This window comes from Lolium perenne, chromosome 3, assembly GCF_019359855.2.
Source record: "Lolium perenne isolate Kyuss_39 chromosome 3, Kyuss_2.0, whole genome shotgun sequence".
Lineage (NCBI taxonomy): Eukaryota > Viridiplantae > Streptophyta > Magnoliopsida > Poales > Poaceae > Lolium > Lolium perenne.
This window is the reverse complement of record NC_067246.2, coordinates 308,126,314-308,141,876: the sequence shown is the minus strand read 5'-3', so window position 1 is coordinate 308,141,876 and position 15,563 is coordinate 308,126,314. Positions and strand designations below refer to the sequence as shown.

General features: G+C 43.1%; 1 protein-coding gene across 1 annotated transcript; it reads right to left on the bottom strand.

The window, feature by feature from the left end:
* Positions 1-13,091: 13,091 nt before the first annotated feature.
* On the bottom strand, positions 13,092-13,881 carry LOC127345379 (protein H2A.5). The gene is made up of 2 exons (XM_051371856.2): positions 13,616-13,881; positions 13,092-13,520 (listed from the first exon to the last, which is right to left on the bottom strand). The coding sequence occupies exons 1-2, from the start codon at positions 13,790-13,792 to the stop codon at positions 13,251-13,253; spliced, it is 447 nt and encodes a 148-aa protein (XP_051227816.1). The 5' UTR covers positions 13,793-13,881; the 3' UTR covers positions 13,092-13,250.
* Between the last annotated feature and the right edge of the window lie 1,682 nt (positions 13,882-15,563).

The window sequence follows — 15,563 nt, the reverse complement described above, 5'->3', positions numbered from 1 at the left end:
TGAACTCCCACTCAAAACAATATCCCTCGCATTGTCTTAGTGATCACACGAACCAAATCCACCACACCAAGTCCGATCATCACGAGACAAGATGTAACTTCAATGGCGAACACTCAAAGTGTTCATCATATCAATCATATGATTCATGCTCTACCTTTCGGTATCACGTGTTCCGAGACCATGTCTGTACATGCTAGGCTCGTCAAGGCCACCTTAGTATCCGCATGTGCAAAACTGGCTTGCACCCGTTGTATGCACTTGTTGAGTCTATCGCACCCGATCATCACGAGATGCTTCGAAACGACAAGTCTTGGCAACGGTGCTACTAAGGATGAACACTTTATTATCTTGATATTTTAGTGAGAGGGATCATCTTATAATGCTACCGTCGCGATCTAAGCAAAATAAGATGCATAAAAGGATTAACATCACATGCAGTTCATATGTGATATGATATGGCCCTTTTGTCTTTGCGCCTTTGATCTTCATCTCCAAAGCACGGACATGATCTCCATCATCAACGGGCATGATCTCCATCATCGTCGGTGTAGCGTCAAGGTCAATGGCGCCGTCTTCATGATTGTTCTCCCATGTAGCAACTATTACAACTTCTTTGAAATACTACTCAACATGAAATTTAAAGACAACCATAAGGCTCCTGCCGGTTGCCACAATACAATAATGATCATCTCATACATAGTCATCATCACATTATGGCCATATCACATCACCAAACCCTGCAAAAACAAGTTAGACGTTCTCTAATTTGGTTTGCATATTTTACGTGGTTTAGGGTTTTCGAGTAAGATCCAATCTACCTACGAACATGAACCACAACGGTGATACTAGTGTTGTCAATAGAAGAGTAAATTGAATCTTCACTATAGTAGGAGAGACAGACACCCGCAAAGCCACTTATGCAATACAAGTTGCATGTCAAGCGTGGAGCAAATCTCATGAACGCGGTCATGTAAAGTTAGCCCGAGCCGCTTCATCCCACTATGCCACAAAGATGCAAAGTACTCAAACTAAAGATAACAAAAGCATCAACGCCCACAAAACCATTGTGTTCTACTCGTGCAACCATCTATGCATAGACACGGCTCTGATATCACTGTAGGATAACGTAGCATAGAAAACAAAAAAATTCCTACCGCGAGAACACAATCCAAGCCAAGATGCAATCTAGAAGACGGGAGCAACGAGGAGATCATCGAGACTCACCCTTGAAGATTTCCAAAGCCTACAAGATGAGGCTCTTGTTGCTGCGGTAGACGATCACTTGCCGCTTGCAAAAGCGCGTAGAAGATCTTGATCACGGTGCCACGATCGGGCAGCACCTCCGTACTCGGTCACACGTTCGGTGTTGATGAAGACGATGTCCTTCTCCCCGTTCCAGCGGGCAGCGGAAGTAGTAGCTCCTCCTTGAATCCGGCAGCACGACGGCGTGGTGGCGGTGGCGATGGAGAACTCCGGCGGAGCTTCGCTAAGCGTGCGGGAGAGGTGGAGGAGAGGGGGCGGCTAGGGTTTGGGAGAGGGGGGCGCCGGCCACTATAGGGTGCGGCCACCTTGTGGTGTTGGGGTGGCCGGCCCCCTCCCCTTGTCCCTCATTATATAGGTGGAACACCCAAGAGTTGGTCTACAAGTCTTCGAATAAGACCCCAAACCAAAACCTTCCATATGACATGAAACCTACCCAAGGTGGGATTCCCACCTTTCCTTGGGAGGGGGTGGCCGGCCACCTTTGGTGGAGTCCACCTTGGACTCCACCCTCTAGGGTTGGCCGGCCATGGGTGGTGGAGTCCCTTCGGGACTCCGCCTTCCAAAGTGATTTCTTCCGGACTTTTCTAGAACCTTCTAGAACCTTCCATAAATGCACCGGATCATTTTCAAACACATAAAATGACTTCCTATATATGAATCTTATTCTCCGGACCATTCCGGAACTCCTCGTGATGTCCGGGATCCCATCCGAGACTTCGAACAATACTTCGAACTCCATTCCATATTTCAAGTTCTACTATTACAACATCAAACCTTAAGTGTGTCACCCTACGGTTCACGAACTATGTAGACATGGTTGAGATCTCTCTCCGACCAATAACCAATAGCGGGATCTGGAGATCCATAATGGCTCCCACATATTCAACGATGACTTAGTGATCGAATGAACCATTCACATACGATACCAATTCCCTTTGTCACGCGATATTTTACTTGTCCGAGGTTTGATCATCGGTATCACTCTATACCTTGTTCAACCTCGTCTCCTGATAAGTACTCTTTACTCGTACTGTGGTATGTGGTCTCTTATGAACTTATATGCTTGCAAGACATTAGACGACATTCCACCGAGAGGGCCCAGAGTATATCTATCCGTCATCGGGATGGACAAATCCCACTGTTGATCCATATGCCTCAACTCATACTTTCCGGATACTTAATCCCACCTTTATAACCACCCATTTACGCAGTGGCGTTTGATGTAATCAAAGTACCTTTCCAGCATAAGTGATTTACATGATCTCATGGTCATAAGGACTAGGTAACTATGTATCGAAAGCTTATAGCAAATAACTTAATGACGTGATCTTATGCTACGCTTAATTGGGTGTGTCCATTACATCATTCACATAATGATATAACCTTGTTATTAATAACATCCAATGTTCATGATTATGAAACTAATCATCTATTAATCAACAAGCTAGTTAAGAGGCTTTACTAGGGACTCATTGTTGTTTACATAACACACATGTATCAATGTTTCGGTTAATACAATTATAGCATGGTATATAAACATTTATCATAAACATAAAGATATATAATAACCACTTTTATTATTGCCTCTTGGGCATATCTCCAACACTTCCACCCAAGGATAGTAATTTGCCTTTCAAACTACTTAATCTAATTTGCAGTCTTTCCTCGACCATTTTCCATTCGGCATTAGTTAGTCGCCGATAATGAATCGGAATACCCAAATACCTAATCGGAAATTGACCTTGCCCACAGCCGAAAAGCTCAGCATATTCTGCAACGTTATCTTGGGCCTCACCGAAACAAAACAACTCGCTTTTATGGAAATTGATTTTTAAACCCGAAAGTTGCTCAAAAACTGAAAGGATTAACTTTAGATTTCGAGCCTTTTTGAAGTAATGTTCCATAAAAAGGATTGTATCGTCAGCATATTGAAGAATAGACAATCCTCCATCAACAAGATGAGGAATGACCCCTTCAATTTGGCCTTCTGATTTTGCACGTTCGATCATAACAGCGAGCATATCCGCCACTATATTAAATAGCACTGGCGATAATGGATCACCCTGTCTTAGCCCCTTCTTGGTTTGAACGTAATTGCCCACATCATCATTGACTTTAATGGCAACACTCCCACCAGAGATGAAACTATTGATCAACGCACACCACTCATCAGAGAAACCTTTCATTCTGAGAGTTTGTTGCAAGAAAGACCACTTTACCTTATCATAGGCTTTTTCAAAATCAATCTTTAAGATCACTCCATTCAACTTATTTCTATGCAATTCATGAACAGTTTCATGGAGGACTACCACCCCATCGAGGATGTTTCGTCCTTGCATAAAAGCAGTTTGCGATGGTCTGATCACATGGTCAGCCACCGTGTTGAGCCGTATCGTGGTCACCTTAGTAAATATTTTAAAGCTAACGTTAAGAAGGCAAATAGGACGATATTGTTGTATCCTTTCTGCTTCATTAACCTTCGGCAATAAAATAATTTCACCAAAGTTAAGCCTAAACAGCTCCAACTAGCCGGCATGAAGATCCGCAAAAAGAGCAAGTAGGTCAGACTTGATGACATCCCAGAAATGCTGATAAAATTCAGCTGGAAACCATCAGGGTCAGGGGCTTTATTATGCTCCATTTGGAAGACAGCTTTTCTTACTTCCTCCTCCGTGTACGGAGAAGTAAGAAAATTATTCTCCGCTTGAGAGACTTGAGGAATATCATCCGTTCTAGTCTCATCAAACGAGAAATTACCTTCCTCGGGAGCACCAAAAAGTCTTTTATAATAACTCGTAATGAAAGACTTCAAGTGTTCATGGCCCTCGATCGTACCCTCATCCTGGACAAGAGAACGAATGAGTTTCTTCCTATGTCTGCCATTAGCAACACAATGGAAGTACCTCGTATTCGAATCTCCCTCGAGAATAAATTGGGCCTTTGATCTTTGGTACCATTTCAGCTCCTCTTCGCGCAGAAGTTTTGCAATTTCCGCATCCGATTGGCTTTTTTGCTCAATCTCTTGTACAGAAAGAGGACGAACTTTTGCTTTAGCTTCAAGGTCATCTATAATAGATGAAAGTCGTAGTTTTTCTTTTTTAAGAATCCCAGTTGTGTGTCGTGCCCAACCAGAAAGGTGTCTGCGTATAACACGCATCTTGTTATTCCACCTCTGTATTGGGGACAAACCTACAACTGGTCTTTCCCATATTCTTTTAACCATGGTCTGAAAACCTTCCCGAGCCAGCCAACCGAGTTCGAACTTAAATCAACGGTTAGATGGAGGTCTAGGTAAACCAGTGGATAATAATATGGGAGCATGATCCGAAAAACCAACAATACGTTCTAGCGCGCGCACCGACACCATTGAAAATTTCAATTCCCACTCAGTATCCATCAGTACGCGATCTAGTTTTTCATATGTTGGTTTTGGAAGATTATTAGCCCAGGTAAATTGTCTGCCATTCATTGACACCTCCCTCAAATCCAAGTTATCAATGACTGCATTGAACAGGAAAGGCCAATGATTGTCAAAACTACCCCTACTCTTCTCACATGGAAATCTCAACAAATTAAAATCACCTCCTATGAGAATAGGATGGGGATTGTCTTTTGCCAGATTCACCAATTCACGGAGAAAAGCGGCCTTATAATCCTCCTGGGCAGCACCATACACGGCGACTAGATTCCAGATGAAATTGTCAGCTCTATTACGGATGTGGAATTTGATGTGAAATTCCCCTGCCGAATGTGGTAACACTTCCATCGAGTCCATTATGACACAGAGTAAGATACCACCAGATCTCCCACGGGGAGGACAAGATAACCAAGTAAAGTCTATACCACCAGATATACGGTTTAGAAGACTTTGCGAGAAATCCCGTCTCCCCGTCTCAGAAATAGCCAAAAAAATCCAAATTATGATCCCTAATGCAATCAGCAAAATGTAAGTGTTTAGCCAAGTCACCAAGACCTCTACTATTCGCAAACATGCCATTCATTGGGAAACAATTGGATATTTGGGAATTTTTGACCGTTTCCGCGGTTTCTTGTTAGAGGGGGATTTGGATTTCTGGCGAGATGCCTTTAGCTCATATAAAGAGTAAAGGTCGTCCTCATCCAAACCCACCTCCGACACTTCACCAACTAGGTGAGAAAGAAGCTGACCATCTGATGTGGCAATCGCTTCCTCCTCCTCTAAATAGGTGGAGTCCAACATGGTCGAAGCTTTTGGAATAACCGTAAGACGATCAAATTCCATATGCTTCAAGACTCTAGTTGAAACAGAAACCTCATTAACAGAACTACCTAAACTCACACCTAAACTATTAAGCTTAGAAGAAATACCAGGTGATGAAAACGAAAGAAACGATTTAGATTTATGAGAAGACACCATACCATCAAAATCGAGATTTTGTGCCGGTTTACATGGGGTGCTGCCACTGAAGGCGATCTTATTTAGGCGGCATATTGATGATAATGGTCTATGCCCTGTATGTAATATTGCTGATGAGGATGTGCTACATATGATTTTTAAATGCTCAGAAGTGGAAAATATATGGAAGGGATTGAGTCTGTTTGATATGGTACAGAGAGCTATTGTTCACGGCAGATCAGGGTCTGAGATGTTGGGTTCTTTGCTCAGTTCAAACCAAGGTGAGGTAGAGGGTTTTGAATCGATCAATCATAGAGAACTAGTTGCAGTGGCAGCATGGTATATATGGTGGCTGCGAAGACGCCGATCACATGGCGAACAAATTCCGCCGGTTTTGAACTGTATTACATCGATCCGGGCTATTACTGCTAATGCTGCGAGGGCAAAGCGGAATCAGAACATGAATGAAGAGAGGAAATGGGTAAGACCTAGAAGTGATTATGTTAAAATCAATGTTGATGCAGGCTTTTTCCCTGATGCCCAGGCGGAAGCTACTGGAGTGGTCATTCGAAATGCTCAGGGCTTCTTTATCGCGGCGGAGGGTGCTCTATTATCGCATGTACCATCGGCTGCTATGGCGGAGGCTCTGGCTATGCTCAATGGCCTAAAATTAGCAAAAAAAAACTGGGTTTCTCGATGGTTGAAGCAGAGGTCATTCAATATTGCTCGAGGGCGGAAGAAATTTGGAACGAAGAAACAGCTATTTACGCAGATATTATGTTAGTTGCGGGAAGTATATGGGTAGTGGAGTTTGGTCATTGTAGGAGGGAGATGAATAAAGTTGCTCATGATATTGCTAGGCATAGTTACAATTTAAATTCTGGATGTAACTAGGTCGATGAACCCCCTAGCTTTCTTCTCCAACCCCTCCTAGATGATGTAACAATTCTGTGATTGTGAGGCGGCAAATTTTTTACGCACTCTTTTCATTACCAGGGTACCGAAGGGGACTGAAAGGTTTTTAATGAGACGGCTTGCTGACCTAATATATTATTTGTTACCTCAAAAAAAACATTTTATTGGAGGGCCTTGTTTTCTAAGGAATCTGTTGGGCTTAAGCCCACTATAGTGATATACTGGCCAAAAGTCCACACGGGACCTCCTATATGCCTCCGTTAGAAGATCCACTCAAAAAAATAAATGCCTCCCTTAGCGGCCCGCGACAGTCCTTTCTGCATTTTCAGTCCAGTGATTGTACCAGGATAATAGACCCTGAATGGAACATGTCATTATAGGCTAGTGGTGCTGGAAATTGGAATGGTATCAGTCTTCTCTACTACAACACATTGTTCATCATCTGAAATTGCACAGAACGACCAAAGCTTCTTCAACAAATTACAAGAAAACTACTGGACAAATACAGATGCACAACATAAGTTCTCCCAATGACATGATCCCTCTAACAGTAATATAACCGAAATATCCAACCAGATCTCCAGCCAAAAGAACCATCTCCATTGCTGCACCTTCATCAGCATTGGCAGCTTGTACCTGCATAGAAGAACCTGATGACCACTGGTACCATAGAAATGTGAACTAAGAACACCGAATCATAACAGACCTCTTGTAAAGATGCACATAGCCTTTGTTCTTTCTTAATTTCTTTCTGGCACGATTACATGAGAGGCCTAGCAGTAGTAAAAAGATAATTACCAGTAAACATGTTACTGACTTACATTGATCACTCCCTAGGTGCAACCTCAGGTCGAGCCCTGCCACTACAACTTCCATAAATAGCAATAGTGGCACGCAAAGTTATGAAACATCCTGACGAGAAGAAAAAAAAAGGGGGGGGTACAATATTGTTGTTTCCTAAAAAAAATGGTTGCTTCAACAAACCATCTGCAAATAATTGGCATAAAATAATGGCTATGCAGAACTGTTTCTGTTGATTAGTTTTCAAATTATATCATGTCTGGTAATTGGGAATACCTACTGTTCCTCTTTTTTGCTTCACATCCCAGCTTCTCTTTCCTGAAAGCCAACAGGATCATCACCAAACAACTAACTGGAGACTCCAGTTTACCATGACGGCCTGCGACAATAACAATAAATATTGGAACCTAGCTTGACAGGTACAAATCAATGTCAATTCTGACAAAATAACATGTCCACGTGTGCAGGTGAACCGTGTCGTCAGTTGCCTATCCTCACAACTGTGGATTCATTCTTAGCACCCTATGATGTGTGATGGCAGTGATCCATTTGATTACTGTGTATTTCCTTCCCATATAACTTTACTGCTCTAGTACAATTAATAATTACAGACTTAGAGCATAGTTCTTCAACTCCATAACCTGTTAGGGAATCAAGCTTATCTAGTGTCTGCCATAAGAAAATTCCTGCCAGTTATTTCCCTATTTATCAATTGATCTCCTATACCCCGCGTATGAAACTGCTCCCTTTTTTGGCACAATGTTTCACGAAAAATGGGGCGCAGGATCCTTCAGGCAAATTTATCAAGCCTATGATGGAACACATTTTGTTCCTACCCGGCCATTCAGGCATCTTCTTGCAGTTTGTATAGAATGAAGGGGAGATTTTGAAGCCGTGATGTTTTGAACAGGGAGAGGTGATGTGTGAACTGATGATAAAAGATAGTCATTCAATAATTGCAAAGAGCTCCTCCCCGTTGATTAGCTGAAAATCAGTTGAGGAGTGTATGATGTCTAGCTCTAATGTACATTTTTTGTCCCGACTATGTCGACATTTCGATTAGTTTACAGACTTCAAGATCTGGAGGAAATGATGCCTATGGTGTGCGTCTACCGATAGACGCCTTAGTAACTCTAGCCCTTGCAAACAATAATTAGTTTTACAGTTATGACAAAATTCCTGCTGTTTTTCAGAAATAAGGGAACATTTTGAACATATGCAATTTCAATAGGGAGAGGCGCGGTATGCACTGATGATACAAGGTGCAGTCATTCAATAATTGCAAGGATCTATTTTACGTCGATTAGGCTATATCCTTTTGTCAATCTTTCTTCTCTTTAATAACATGCAAGCAGAAATAATATGGGCCATAAGAGTGTGTAGTGTTTCATTGCACATGTCAGGGTATTTTACTGATCAGTAGCCTTGATACACAGTTTTTTCAGATTGCGTTGATGTTTTGGATGAGTATACAGATTACAAGATTTAGAGGAAGTAATACCTGGTGTGTGAATTCAAATAGACACATAGTTACACTATCTTGAACTAGTAATTTAATTTCAGATCTCTGACCAGTTAGCATGTGTACTGGAGAGTGGCGCTATCTTTCAGTCCTTTTCTCTATTTGGGAAAATCAGACAAGAATGAAGAATAAAGAGGCGGCTGATTTCCTGCCTAGAAGTATTACTTATGAGGCCATCCAGGTTCCATGCCAGATTTGATTTTCAACTATTCTAACTTCTAGGTGATATGCATTGTGCAGACATCCAATCAAAATTCTGTTTATGGATCATAATCTTGAAAAAGCTCAAAATCTGAAATTAATTTTGGCGGCTTTTGAGCAGTTGTCAGGATTGAAAATCAATTTCCATAAAAGCGAATTGTTCTGTTTCGGTGATGCCCAAAATGATACGGCTCTGTATACAGAATTGTTTGGTTGCGGGCAAGGCCAATTTCCTATTCGTTATTTGGGTATTCCGATTCATTATCGGAGACTTACAATCGCGGAATGGAAATTAGTAGAAGAAAGATTACAAAAACGCCTTAGTAGCTGGAAAGGCAAATTGTTCTCCCTGGGAGGAAGATTGGTACTCATTAATTCGGTACTCACAAATATGGTACTGTATATGTTATCATTCTTCATCCTACCGAAAGGAATTCTGCATAAACTCGATTACTATCGATCCAGATTCTTTTGGCAAGGGGACAGCGAGAAAAAGAAATATCGACGGGTTAAGTGGAGTATAGTTTGTAGTCCCAAAGACCAAGGAGGGCTTGGAGTTCATGACCTGGAGGTCAAGAATTCAGCTCTACTGGGTAAATGGCTGTTTAAGCTACTTACTGAGGATGGGACTTGGCAAACTATTCTTCGGAGAAAGTATATCGGTTCGAAGACATTATCCCAAGTGGTTTGGAAACCTGGGGATTCTCACTTCTGGGCTGGTCTTATGGCGACAAAAAATGTATTTTTTCGCCATGGTACTTTCTCAATCAGGAATGGAGCACAGATACGGTTCTGGGAAGATGCTTGGCTAGACAATGCACCCTTAAGTGAACAGTATCCTGCTCTGTATAGGATTGCTCGTCGCCAAGGTGATACCATTGTTACTGTAATGGCTACCTCACCTCCGAATGTGACGTTCAGACGGGTTTTACTTGGACAAAGACTTGTGTCATGGAATACCCTAATTCAACGGCTCGGAGATATTCATTTATCGCCTGAACCAGACGAATTTAGATGGAACCTTCATGTAGATGGTACTTTTTCCGTAAAATCTTTCTACAATGCGATCCTTCTTTCTGATTTACCAGTTGATAGCAATAAGAAGATTTGGAAGATGAAGATACCATTAAAAATTAAAAAATTTGGATGGTATCTTCGTCGTGGGGTTATTCTCACCAAAGACAATCTTGTTAAGCGGAATTGGCATGGAAGTACACGGTGCGTTTTTTGTCATCAGGACGAAACAATCAAACACTTATTCTTCCAATGCCAGTTCGCGAGATCTATATGGTCAGTCATCCAAGTAGCGTCTACCATATATCCTCCGACTAGTGTCGCCAATGTCTTTGGCAATTGGCTTCATGGTATCGATTCAAGGTTTAAGTTGCTTCTTAGGGTGGGGGCGCTAGCAGTTATCTGGGCGCTTTGGCTATGTAGAAATGACAAGATCTTTAATGACAAAAATTGCTCTTTGTTGCAGGTCATCTACAGATGTACAGGTATTCTCCGTTCATGGTTACCTCTTCAGCGAGTGGAGAACCGAGACCTATTTACGGAGGTCTGTACACGGTTGGAGGCTACGGCGAGGGATACTTTTTCCCTACATGGGTGGCAGCATAGTCTACGGATAGATGCCCCACCTACAACTTAGGCGTTATATGTTTCATCGTTCCGATATGTATCTCGCCTAGTTTTTATGATTTATCCTTTTGGACTCGAGACAACAAAACGGCTGTGTGCATCCTGGTTATGCAGAGGCTGGATGTAATTGCTTCTAAAAGTAATAAAGCATCCTTTATCGAAAAAAAAGACATCCAATCATTATTTTGTAGGAATCATTATGCTACTAACACTGTAGTGGGCATATCAAGGCACAAGGCTCCTTGATAAATGATGATATGGTGGATTGTCACTTGCTCGGTGATGTCAACAAAAGATGTTGACAAATTGCATTGTAGGCATATACATTCAGGTTCCTGTTCTGTGTTACTCCTCCTATACTAGTTGAGCTACAGCTCCTTGAAGACAGTAAGCCAAATAAAGAAAGCTCACTTGCATTTACATGATTGGCGAGTTAAATAGTATGAGATTATTCATAATATATTTTTCCCACTGAATCTTTACTGATTCATGTCTGCATAAAGAAATGCAACTTTCCTGTGGGCTAAAGTTGCCCAAATTTACTACTGCCCGCTGAATACGTTTGCCAAAAAATAAGCTCTAGTTTACAGGGTCAGTGGTAATCTGAATAGTTACAATATGCCACGCTTGCTGCAGCATAGAAACACACTACTGGACGGGCAGATATTTTCCAGAAACTTGATGACATATTCAAGTTCTAAGATCAGAGCATGAACTATTAACCATCACAGATTGGACATACATAATACATGATTTAACATACATATCAAAAGAAATGGTATCGAACAAGCACCTTACTCATGTCAACGTCGTCAGCAGCAGCCGTAGGTTATCTGCGGTTCGCATAGTGCACCCGTATGTTCCTACCATCAAGCACCTGAAAATCAAACAATTATTATAATGTAGGAAAGTTGTGTTAGCGAAAGGATAAAAACTTCATTACGCGCTGCATATTATCCTGCAGGGACTTGACAGCAGATGTATAGTTCACCTCATTGCTCATCTTCTCCAACGCAGTGGCTGCTTCATTTTCCGAAGAGAACCTGACGAACCCATATCCTTACGATCTCCCTCTCACCGTGTGGCATATCACTTCCACTGTCACACACATCCATCAGTTTTACAGGTCAATCTCTAATCAACCGAAATCACAGATCGACCACCAATAACAGAACAGATTGATCGGTACCTTCGACAACATCGCCATGCTGAGAGAAAGTATCCTTGAGAGCGATCTCGTTGGTGTCATAGGAGAGACCTGCAACTCAACATTCAGTGGCACAAATAGCAGGGCATCAGGAAATCCTGAACTATATCAACGTCCACAATGTAGCATGAAAATCATCTTCCTAACTAGGTTCGTAAAATACAGGGAGCCTTACTGTTGCATCATCAAACAAAATGAGACCACAAAAACTGAACAGCAGGAGTATGCACAGACCTGTAACTCAAGTCAGTGGAACAAATGCCAGGGCATCAACAAATCATCAACCATATCAAAGTTCCCAGTCTAGCATGAAACCAGAATTAATTCACAGATTCTTCCTAACATTTACATTTTGGTTAAAACTGGAGGAAGTCAGTGGAACAAATACCAGGGCATCAACAAAGCTCCCAATCTAGCATGAAACCATAATTAATTCACAGATTTTTCCTAACATTTACATTTCGGTTAAAACTGGAGGAAGTTAGTGGAACAAATACCAGGGCATCAACAAATCCTCAACCATATCATTGTTCCAATCTAGCATGAAACCAGAATTAGTTCACAGATTCTTCTTAACATTTACATTTCGGTTGAAACTGGAGGCAATATTTGCAGAAAAATCACCAGAATAATGCAATCTGAGGCGATGGTTCACAGTCTAGTACTTCCTCCGGTCCAAAATACTTGTCCTAAAAATGAACGAATCTACAATGTTGGTTAATAAAATCTACCATGCATCGCCATTGGATCTCAAAGAGAGAAGAGATTCGGCTCCAAACAACAACAAAATTGGCCAGAAACTTAACAAAAGGGGCAAGAGACAAACGAAATCGTACCTCCCACAAACAGTTTGAAGCATGAGAGAGTGGCGCTCTGATTCAGGAGCTTCCCGATTGGAATCGCACCATGGACCGGCACTTTCTTTCTCAGATTAAACATCGCCTACTACTGACCCTAGAAATAATCCCCAAATCCTTGCATACACACGATTCACAGCGCCCGATTTCATGCCGCCCTTGCTAAATGACAATTCGCACCCAGATGAAACTAATTATATCAATAACGTCCTCACCAGTACGTAACAAAAACTGACATTCGAGATCCAATCAAGTAAACAACATTTGAAATACAAACAAATTCAGGACAGTTTGCCAACGCAGAGGATCGATTCAGATTTCAGAGTTCATTAGCAACGAACTCAACACAAAACAACCAGATGTTGTCTTTGGTGACCCAGGATTACATACACCAATCTAGCCATAAAACACTACGCCCTCTACCACTTAGATGCTCCCTCCCACCACCCATTCATCACTGCTGGAAGTCTACGCCTCGGTGGTCTTCTTCTTGGGGGTCTTAACGGCGGCCTTCTTCTTGGGCGACTTGGGCGACTTCTCGGCCTTCTCAGCCTTCTCGGCGGCCTTCTTGGGGAGCAGGACGGAGTGGATGTTGGGGAGGACGCCGCCGTGGGCGATGGTGACTCCCGCCAGCAGCTTGCCGAGCTCCTGGTCGTTGCGGATGGCGAGCAGCAGGTGGCGCGGCACGATGCGGGACTTCTTGTTGTCCTTGGCGGCGTTGCCGGCGAGCTCAAGGACCTGCGGGCGCAGAAGACATGGGGGATCAGTCGAGTGAAACATAGAATTCAGGAAACCAGAGCGGGAAGGGAGAGCGGGATGTTGTGGTTGCGTACCTCGGCGGCGAGGTACTCGAGGACGGCGGCGAGGTAGACGGGGGCGCCGGAGCCGACGCGCTGCGCGTAGCGGCCCTTCTTGAGGAAGCGCCCGATGCGGCCGACGGGGAACTGGAGCCCGGCCTTGACGGAGCGGGTCACCGACTTCTTCCTGTCGCCTCCCTTCCTTCCGGCCATCTTCTCCGGCGAACTTGAACTGCTGCTGCGGATGCGGTGGCGGCGGTATTGGAGTGGAGCGCGCGCTGATGCTGTGTGTGTGTGGTGATGAGATGCTTTGAGCGGGAGAGGGCGGGGGATTTTATAGGAGCCGGCGGTGAGCGGTCGGGAGGTCGATCCGCGTGACATGGGGTGTGTGCCGTCGGATCTGGGAGGGGCGGGCGGTGGGGATCGGCTCGGGGAACACGATCCGTGGGAGGGGCTGATGGACCAATCACAGCGCAGGAGTTTTCGATGGACTCCCGCTTCTTCTTCTTTTCGTTTCGCTTCGTACCTTTTTCTTTTCGCGGCTTCTTGGTGTGTGAAATGAAATGGAAAATTCCTGCGCGGGAAGAGGGAAAAACAGAATTCTATTTCTTGGCTGGCCACCGTCCTATCTTACGGCGGGATTGATGGTCGCAAGTTTTTTTCAAGCTTTCGAAATCAGACAAAAGCTAACTTTTGTATTGAAGCCATCTTTGGTGCTTCAATGTGCTCTGAAAAAGACTGGATAGTTTACAAAATAATTTCATCATCAAGATTAAATTCATCAGCAGTTTTTGTACCGTTCGGTGTTTCTTTTAATGCCAGTGTTCTATTCGCAAAAAAAAAATCATCAGCAGTTTATTTTACTTCGGCGCTTTTTTATAAGCATTGATACAATTGTATTCTAATTCTGTTCCACCTCCGCCTCCTAAATTAAATCTTCAAGTTTCTCTATTACAACGAATTCTTTCCAAAAGTTTCCAAGCTTGTGTGACACTGAATCCATAAATGTTTCACCCAAAGTTAGATCAATTTCTTTTTTATTGTCTTGGTTAAGTCCCCCATAGAAAATGTGTAAAACATTCCATGCTCGTAAATCATGATGGGAATATTTGTTTATCATATCTCTATAGCTTATTTTATGTATGCTCTTACCAAACCTTCCCCTCGGAGGTTCTTGAAGTCTGTAATTCCACGCCTGATACGTGTATTTTGTATCATCATAATATCAACATATATGATCAGTTTAGAATGTTATTTGCATTGTTCTATTACTATTTATGCATTTTTAGATGATTTATGAGACTTTCCTTTAAATTCCATTGCATTGGTAGTCTATATTGGTATGCTTGCAGTTCTTCGGCTGTGGCAGTTGTAGTCATCGGTATTGTACCGTTCATGGCTCTTGTAGCTCTATCCCAAGCCGCTTGCGGAAGTTGCACCCTCTGTCGTTCCACAGGCCCGACATACTTGGTGCCCAAACCTCGCGTAAGGTCAGCGGGATCGACGTATGGATTTCCCACATCATCGAAAGCCTCTGATGTCTCCTCCTGTGGGCGACTTGGTTCTCCAATTGCATAGACTTGATGATATTTTGGAGCTTCACTTTCGTTGGGGTTGGTGACACCATCGTATAGATCGGTGAAGACCTCCTGAACAGAAGTAGATCTGTCGATGAAGTCGAAGCTGTCGACGCTATCCGAGTCGCTGCTTATACTGGAGTCCGCAGACGACCCGACGTCCATGTTGCCGAAGATCTTGACGAGAGTTCCGCTTGTCGCGGACTTGGTGAAGTGTGGCGAAAAGATTTCCTCGGTGCCGATCTCGAACGACGACGACGATTCCGAAGTATCGGTGTTGGCCGCCGACGATCTCGACGAAATCGGAACCTCGAGACGATGCGATCCTTCTTTTCCGACGCGGAAGTGAAACCTTGAAAGTATAGAGATGGTAAACCTAGAGGGGGGGTGAATAGGTTTCTACAGAT

What these genes read in the sequence shown, in the direction of transcription:
- LOC127345379 (XM_051371856.2), bottom strand. Translation starts at nt 13,792, where the DNA reads ATGGCCGGAAGGAAGGGAGGCGACAGGAAGAAGTCGGTGACCCGCTCC. An exon ending in TCGAGTACCTCGCCGCCGAG is followed by an intron (nt 13,521 to 13,615) that starts GTACGCAACCAC and finishes CTGCGCCCGCAG; the next exon opens with GTCCTTGAGCTCGCCGGCAA.